We start from the raw sequence: 9,884 nt of genomic DNA, 5'->3' as shown, positions 1-9,884 counted from the left end.
TATATATATTTTTTGATACATAATGTCGTAATATGATTGCATTTGGAAGAGTTATCGTCCTTTGTCTAGTTATTCTCCACTCCTCAGCTGATGATCTACTATACTATCATGGCCGTAGGAACCGGGGGGGGGGGGGGCACGGGGGGGCGTGCCCCCCCCCCAATAATTTTGCCGATATATAGATTACTATAGAAAACATAGATACTATATGGATACTATATGCCTGTGCCCCCTCAATAAAAACGTCTGATGACCTTTTTTTTTCTTTTTTTTTTTTTTTTGCTTGTCAAGAAATTTTTGGTAGTTGATAGTGCCCCCTCAACTGAAAATGTATGGCTGTGCCCCCCCCCCCAACTGAAATTGCTTCCTACGGGCCTGACTATAAATAAAATACCTTGTTATTAAGGATCACTGCCCATCCTTTGTATATTGAAACGGGTAGATACTGTAAACCCCCTATTCCTAGAGGAAAACGTCTATGCTATTCATGTAAATTGTTTATTGAAGATGAAAAACATTTGGTTCCATACTGTTCAAAGTATGACCAATGTAGATGCAATATAGATATAAAAGGCTAGTTTTAGGTTATATTTTGGATTTTTCAGTTGTAATACTTTGTGAATATGTCATAGAAAATATTTTATTTAAAAAAAAAAGTCAAAGAACCCTTGAGGTACGGAACACCGGGGGAGGGGGGGTGTTCCCGTCCCCATGCAAGCACCTGTACATGTGTTAGAAATATAATGTGAAAAATTCAATATACTCTACATTACATGTATTTTGTTTACCTCACATTTGTAACTTTAAATGTATATATGCATATATTAAATGTGTTAATTTGTTTTATGTTATTATTGTTCATGACTGTATGCCGACATGGTTCTTGTAAACAAATTGAATTGAATATAAAGTTATGTTTTTATATATATATATATATATATATATATATATATATATATATATATATATATATATATATATATATATATATATATATATATATATATATATATATATATATATGCGATTTAGAAATTAGTTTGTACAATTTAGAAATTTGTTATAGTAGAAAACCGTTTGTAAAATTTAAAAAAAAAATCGTTTGAAAGATTTAGAAAAATCGTTTGTACAATTTTCTTAAACTGTTTGTCCTTCTTTTCTTATTTAAGCACATATAAAGTATGTTCTTTATTGGATAAAAAGGAACACAGAGTAGACAAAGGAAGAAAAAGAAATAACTGATACAACAGACATATACCGATATGTACATTCATGTTAATTAATTTTTACACACAAATTGTGCCTTTTCAATGCATTTGACTCTATTGGAAGTACAAAAACTCTCCTTTCAACCCTCTATTAATTTTCATAACTTTAAACAAAATTTTATTCAGATTAATCTAAATTGTCATTAATTATCATTGAATATAAGTCACCACTTTTCCCCCAGTATATTCTTTTTTCTCGATTTAGTATGAAAATTTTCATTGAAAGATTGGTTGTCCTCCCCTCCTCCCCAATTTTTATTGCAGTACAGTCAAACCGTCACACGTAAATGTATCAAAAACAATATTTGTAGAAAGGAGAGTTGTTTCTACCCCCCCCCCCCCCAAGTTTATTTTTTTTTAGTTTGGTAATATGGCATGTCAAACGTTGCAATATAATATTCGATCTTTTCCATTTGTATTGTATAATTTTCCATTTGTATAGTAAAATTTTCCATTCTATAATTTTTCATTTGCATTGTAAAATTTTTATTTGTATTCTAAATTTTTTATTTGCATTGTATTTTTTTTTTTATTTGTATTCAATAATTCTCCATTTGTATTTGTATAATTTTTATTTGTATTGTGTATTTTTTTTCATTTCTATTGTATAATTTTTGTATTGTGTAAATTTCCATTTGAATTGTATAATTTTCAATTTATTGTGTATAATTTTCCATTTGTATTGTATAATTTCTCATTTGTATTGCATACTTTACCATTTGTATTTAAAATTATAGAATACAAATGGAAAATTATAGAATACAAATAAACATATACAATACAAATGAAAAATTATACAATACAAATGGAAAATTATAGCCAATCAATCCATCACTATCAAAATTTATCCTGGACAACCAAAACCTAAACGGACAGAGACTCCGTATTTTTTCAAGATTTACATCGAAGCATATAACTCCAGCAAGGATATACAAATTCAACTTTTCTTTTGATGAAATCAGAATGATAAAATTTGTCACAAAATTATGGACTGTAACGCCTCAGTTATGCCAACAAACATGTTTTCTCTGTGAAAAAATATATAGCGATCCATTACGGCATGCTGTGTTGTGGTGCTCCGCCACAGAGCATATCAGAAACTCATTTTTTGATTGCGTAGTGAATAAATTTGATGTTCATTTATATATAGAATTAACTCACGTGTGTGATTATGAATTGTATTTATCATTATTAGGTGGCCTTCCAACGTTAACGTTGAAAGACAAACATGATCAAAAAGAATTTATTTGTTGTTGTGCAAAGTTTATCTGCGAAGCCTCTGCCTTTTTTAGCAGGGCTTCCACTCAAACATAATTTTTTTCCAGTATACTAATGATCTTGTAAATACGTTTGTCTTTCCTTTTTCTTTTCATTTTTTTTATTTGTCAATTTACAATTTCATGATATAACATGTAAATTAGAAGACTTGTGTTATAAAAATCTCTGAAAAGAGGAAATAAAGATGGAATTAAATAATATAGAATATAAATGGAAAATTATTCAATACAAATGAAAAAGATCGAATATTGCAATGTTTGACATGCCATATGGTAAGTTCCTCCTTTTTTCTTATTGTCTGTTAATTTTTTTTCGGAGACCTTTTTCTGTTTTTTTGTCCATAATTTTCCGGCTGCATCCTCCTTATTCGGTCGATAGCATGTATACGTATAGTTAAAATCTATAAAAGTCTCTCTCGATCAATAGACATACATGTATCAGATGAGTACCAGACTTCTCCAAGGAACAAATAATGATATAATTTTCCGATACTAAATTTCTTGTATTGACAAAATGCATGGAAAGCTAATTAATTTTCAGTGTTCATGGCAACTGGCACAACAATTAGCATTTTCTTTAAAGTTTTTGTTTTAAACCTTAAAATCAAAGTTCTAATGTTCAGTTTATCTGTTGACATGTTCGCGGGATAAATATACATGTAAGTATAAAATTTGTAAAAATGAAATAAAAAGTAGACTTCCTGACTACCAACTGCCATGCAGATAGAACTTTCCACATAAGCTTCACCATGGACGGGTACATGGTTCCATTTTGTTTGTTTGTTTGTTTGTTGTTTTTTTTTTTTCATTTCGATCGTTTTCTTTCTGTTCGTAGCTTATAGGTGTCCTAGCTTAGACCCTATGTTACCAAAAAACAACGAAATAACATTTATCTAACATATTAAACTATAGAAAACCGCTCATGCATCGACTACATTCTGTTAAACTTACGACTTTTATAGGTTTGATGCAAAATGCGCATCGTACATCACTGTTTGGCAGCGGTTAGTGTGATCTGGAGCATCTGTGATTAGGAGTATTATTATAGATATAATTTAATTATGGTTGAAATGCGCCATTTAATTTGTTTATAATATATTACCTGTGTTGTCTTCCTCACAGTGACTTGCGTCAAAAAAGAATCAATCTGCTTAGGGTAGTACACAAAAGATAGGCCAAAGTTTTCCCCAAATTCAATTTTTTTTAAAATTAACTTTGATACTTTGTTCTAGGATACAAAATCTCTCTTTATATGTAATATGAAAGAAATTCAACCGCACATTTTTTGCCCCCCATAGTTTGAAATATGGCCTATGAGACCCCTGTAAGAAGATTGTGAAATCAGACATTTGACTTGAGAATGTGGCTTATTTAAAAATTATCAATTGATCTATTGCAAACTTGTGCTATGCTTTTTATAAAGGCAACCTTTTTGTTACTAAAATTCAGTAAAATATATTGATACTGGTAAATTTGAGTAAAATATGATGTAAAACTAGGACATAAGTAGCACCGGAATTGAAAATTCACATGTTAATATGCTACACTTTAAGTTCTCTTAAGGGAAAATGTATAATTCAATTTTTATAAAAAATCAACAGATTGATTGAATTGTTAGGCCATTATATATATACATATATATATGTCCATATATCAGCCCTCTACTATTTATGGATCAAAAGTTACACTGCATTAAATATCAGACTGTTATAACGCATTTAGACAGCATAAACACATTCTAAAATGTAAGCTCCCAAGTGACCAATATATTAAAATGTCTCTAATATTTAAAGAAAATACGAGGAAAACATGTCACAGTTTATTATTGTTTTTATACAAAGAAGATTGATTATTGACAATATAGGGATATTACTCTTTTTTAAGAAATTACTTAAAATAGATTAAATGGGTGTTTTATACTAACTTAAATGTTACATTTTAAAATTTGTACAATTTGAAAGCATTCTTCAAGGGAAATTGTTTTTTTTTTTTTTTTACACTTAATGATGGAAAATTAAATTATAAGGAATAAATGTAAAGTTATATATGGCGTATCTGAGATAAAAAATAAAAATAAGAAATTGAGTGCTGATAAACGTGATATACATGTATGTTATTTACGTTCAAATTAAAATTTTCATCAATTTTGAACTTGAATAACCTCATGTTTCTATAATTTGATTTTTATGTTTGTTTGTTTGTTTATTGTTTAACGTCCCTCTCGAGAATTTTCACTCATATGGAAACGCCACCACTTGCCGGTGGAGAGCTGCAAATTTTGACCTATACTCGGTACTCAGGGCCATTGAGCAGTGAGGGATCTTTTTCGTGCCAGCACATACTGCGACACGGGACCTCGGTTTATACGGTTTCATCCGAAAGACCGGTCTCCACGTCCCACAGTGGGATTCGAACCCGCGACGTGAGGATCAACTCCTTACTCCGCGACTCTAGAGCGAACGCTCTAAACACTGCGCCACGCGAACGACTAATTTGAATTGTGTAAATTACACGAAAGTCCTATATCTTTATATAAAGTAATAAAACAAACAGAAAGATCTTTTTAATTCTAGTTAGTCCGAACTTATAAAAAATACGCCATATATGACTTTAATAGTTACGCAAGTTATACTTGTTCAACCTGTGTTGGGACAGGTTACGCATTATTTTTTATAAACCGCTTCGCTATTTATAAAGCGTAAACTGTCCCAACCCAAGTTTTAGTGCAAAAAGATCACACAATAATTTAAGAGCATTAATTTGCATGAATTATTCAATGATAAATATTTTTCAAACAATTCTACGTAAAATAAGATTATATTTATTGCCATAATAACATCTGATAAAATATGATGAATATTAAAGTGATTAACCAAAGAGTTACAATTTAAGTGCTAAAAGGTCAACTTAATTGTACCGTAGCTCGTAAGATGCACACTGACCCCCCATTTTCTTTGCGATTTTGAGTCATGCTATATGAGTACTTAACTCTAAAATATATATACTTCTTAAAAAATCCTTCATATAACTAATTTCACGAGTGACATACCTTAAGATTAATTTTATCATTAAGTATTATAAGAGTACATGACAAAATGTTACACAATATCCAGTTATAAATCATTACTCGCATGGAAAGTAGTCCCGGATACTAGCACTACGTACGTGCACAATTATGAAATCTGTATCAACCGCAAATTGTGAGTACACTACACCTAATAAAATGAGAGCATATGAACATATTGTTACATATGCATAATAATTACGGCCAATATTGTTATAAGTGCATTTCTATATTTTCTTGACGATGACAGGAGTTCGATTTATTTTCCTGTGTTATACGAGAATGAAGTCTGCTAATGATGCGGATTGTTGTATTAACGGAAGAAGAATATGTTGCAGCATTTCTCTTCACACCTGTAGCTCTATTTCTTTTCATTCTATTTTGAGAACTATCCCTGTGCCCTCGGAAATAACATCGCTGGATCATGTTCTTGAAGGCCCAGGCGAAGTCGGGTTTTAGCCAGCAGTATATGATGGGGTTCACTGCTGAGTTGCTTTGGGCGATGAGTACACTTATACTCTTAATCAGCTCCACCAGCTCGGGGCTCAGGTCTGTGTATCTCAGGGGTCCACAGATCAGAAACGGAAACCAAAAGGCGAAAAACAGGAACAAGACGAATCCCATCACTGTTGCTGACTTAGTCTCTTTTTTAAGCTGGATCTTTCTCATGTTGGTCTGTCTAGATTGTCTTTCTATATTTCTTTTCCGGTTTCGAATGATGACGTGGAAAACCCTGGCGTACAAAATAGAACAGACAGTGAGAAGAATAAATATGGTTCCGAATGAGACAAAAACTGTGTATATCTTCGGCAAACCTTTAAAAAAGTCACACTCTCTCAAGAGAACATTGTTGTTATGCCAAACATAAGGTACGCACATTACCAGAAGGTTATAGACAAATGTTCCAATGGCGATCCTCTTCGCTATCGATGACGTGATCCATTGTGTGTATCTTAGAGGGTAAAGGATAGCAATATAACGATCTACTGCTATTGCCGTCAAATTATACATCGAGGAACTCATAGAGAACAGGATGGATGAATATTTTAAGATACAGAGATATTTGTATCGCACGAACACAGCTGGGGAGAAATAATGGAAAGCGTAAATGGGTAATGTTGTTATCCCCACAGACAAATCCGCTAGGGCAAGGGAAACGATGAAGATGTTTGTGGGGGTATTAAGACGACGTCTATACAATGCCATAGCAAAAATCACCATCAAATTGCCTACCACAACAACAGGCGAGACTGCTAGAGTAGAAATCCCAAGGGCTAGTGTAGCGCCGCTGGATGTGACCACCAGAGCGGTGTCAGCGGTCCGATTTTCAGTCATTTTTGAGGAATTTTTGCTCTCGTTTTACACATCTTGGTAAAGATCATCGTGCAAGGAAGATAGTTTTCTTAATGAGCTAGCTTGTTAGACCTTGCTTCTGTTTTAAATAATGTTTGCATGCAATCCACCTACTGTTTGCGAAGACGTAGAAAACATCAGGATCGATGTCGTATCAATACTGATCTTAGAAATATGGATATTATGACCATTTGAAAAAAAAAATGAATTTAATGGAAATTTTTCTCGTTCAATGACAGAAAGACATGAGCAAAAATTAGCAAAAGTAAGCATAATTCGAGCTTCTCAATTAAAACACCAGACCAAAATTACCGAAATGTACTGATATGTATATCTAGTTCTGTATCCTTAAATCTTCATTGGTCAGAGAGATATTTGCAGTGACATTAATTTGTTAGTTTCTGTTCAAAATTGAGATAGAACTTCAGATTAAAGATAAATGTGCTCTTACTGCATGGAAGCTTTCTAAAATATTTCTAATTTCGGGAACCTGTTAACTTCATGTCCGTCTATTTAACAACGATATTGTCGATATTGTTTCAATTCAGTTATCCAGACCCTGCCGTAAACGATTTAGCTTCAGAATCGGAAGATCAAGTCGCCACTATATATGAGAACTCCGGACTTTCTTACCCTATGTTTTTTCCTCTAAATCAATATATCTGATTTCTTTTGATACTATAACGATAATAATTTCGAAGAATGAATTACAACTCCATAACACGGATCCCATGCAAAGACGGCTGTATAATAAGACAAAAAATGTAGAGAATTCACATAATAAAAGATTTTTTCCCCACGAAATTACCTCGATCAGTATATATATTATAAAGACTTGTCTGATCTGCACTAATTATTACGATGTAATTAGTCTTAAAGGCATACTCATTGTGTGTAATTATATATATATAATCACACACGAGATTTTTTTTAAATACATGTAATTACTTTTTTTTTTACACGAGATGTCCTATAGGAATATTGTCAATCAACATGATTGGGTCTCTGAAATAGCGTAAATTCACACAGAAGTAGTAGAAATAATCAGAACTTACTCTCAGTTCTTGATATATGTACGTTAAACATATCTGTTTGCTTCGAAAAAAATGATTTGTTTGTAAAAAAAAAAAAAAAAAAAAAAGGCGAAATTTCAGGGAAAATTTAAATTTGGAAGATCGTCATAGAAGTTATTTCTAATTTTGATTGAGACGGGAAATTTACATTTTTTATTATCTTGTTTGTTGTACTTCTTCGATGACTTTGATGAATTATTTTTACCTATTTTGTATATATCATTTACCTCATACACACAAATACCAATCATATTATCTGTACTATAAATAATCGATCAATAATCGATGACAAATACCTTGAATCGTAAGTGTTCAAGGTCAATTGATTCTCAATTCAAAATATTGGTATATGGGGTACAGTATAAGTAAAATAAAACATTTCATGCAATAGTTAGAGGTACATATGCAAAACAACAACATGACGGAAAGTACAAAGAAAGAAATAAAAAAGAAGGGAAATTCCGTATATAGTCTTTTGTATTATATTTTTCTCAAAAATCAAAAGGAAAATGAGAAAAACGAAATGTTGAAGTCTAGGTTAAAACAGAATTAAGGGTTATTTATAGCCATGTTACAAAAAAGGATAAACGCAGAAAAAAAATTACGGTGCAAACACGGGCTTGGCACATATTACAAGAATCTTAATACTAGTATTCACTAGGCCTTATCCCCAAATGTTTTCTATATTATGGCTATTAAAAAAATTATATTATTAAAAAAAAAAATAAAATGTTACTGTGAATTATCCTTCAATACACTGTAAAATAAATACATAAAAAAGAAAGTAGAAATTAAATTTTAATTTCATTTTAACTTTTTGCACATGAAGCAAAATGGTGCATTACAAACATGTTTTTCTAGGCCTGTTTATGACAAATTCTTCCAACCGAAATTCCATGCTCGACCATACAGTTTTTTTCAAAGTGCAAAGACTGAAAAAAAAAAAAAAAAAAAAAAAAAAAAAAAAACCCAAAGAAATGTGGAAAATAAGGTACATTAACATCCGCTAGATATAAATAACTGCTATTTACTACATATAAATAACTGTGATATACTACTACATATAAATTGCTGTTAACTACTACATAATGTAACTTACTTGTAAATAACTGTTATTTACTACATATAAACAACTGTTATTTACTACATATAAATGTTATTTACTACATATAAACAACTGTTATTTACTTCATATAAATAACTGTTATTTACTACATATAAATAACTGTTATTTACTACATATAAGCAATTGTTATTTACTACATATAAATAGAGGATATTCAATGTTTTGTATATGAATATGGAATTTATTTCACTCGTGAGACAGGATTTTTTGATATTTTCACGAGTGCGAAGCACTCGTGAAAACATCAAAAAATCCTCTCCCACTCGTAAAATAAATTCCATATTCATCTACAAAACATTGAATTTTCTGTTATTACATTTTCTTTGATTTTCCTTTATATGAAAATATATATAAAATAATGTGAAAATATAAAAAAAATCCTGTCTCACGAGTGAAATAAGTTCCAAATTCATCTACAAAACATTGAATATCCTCTATGTATTTCACTATTGAAAATGTAATAAATAACTGTTATTTACTACATTTAAACAACTTTTATTTACTACATATAACTGTTTTCATTGTAGTAATCATGTTCTCTTATTTAACAAAGCTGATTAAAAATTGGTAAAAATGTATCCTAATAAAATATTGGAAACGAGATTAATAAAATTTCAGACAATGATATTTGGGATATCTGGGATTTTATAAAATCAAACACTATACTTTGATATAAAATTAAATTTCATAATTTTGATCCATTCCCATATGTTATATCGCTTT

General features: G+C 30.7%; 1 protein-coding gene across 1 annotated transcript; it reads right to left on the bottom strand.

Moving 5' to 3' along the window:
- Window positions 1-5,822: 5,822 nt before the first annotated feature.
- Window positions 5,823-6,851, bottom strand: LOC133193969 (probable G-protein coupled receptor No9). The gene has a single exon (XM_061329880.1). It carries the CDS (start codon window positions 6,828-6,830, stop codon window positions 5,823-5,825), a length of 1,008 nt encoding a protein of 335 aa, XP_061185864.1. The 5' UTR covers window positions 6,831-6,851.
- Window positions 6,852-9,884: the final 3,033 nt, after the last annotated feature.

The sequence above is a fragment of the Saccostrea echinata genome, unplaced genomic scaffold (assembly GCF_033153115.1).
Source record: "Saccostrea echinata isolate AGI-Se365-2 ecotype Australia unplaced genomic scaffold, CSIRO_AGI_Sech_v1 ptg000028l, whole genome shotgun sequence".
Taxonomy (NCBI): Eukaryota; Metazoa; Mollusca; class Bivalvia; order Ostreida; family Ostreidae; genus Saccostrea; species Saccostrea echinata.
The sequence above is the reverse complement of the archived record's forward strand: the minus strand, read 5'-3'. Positions and strand labels throughout refer to the sequence as shown.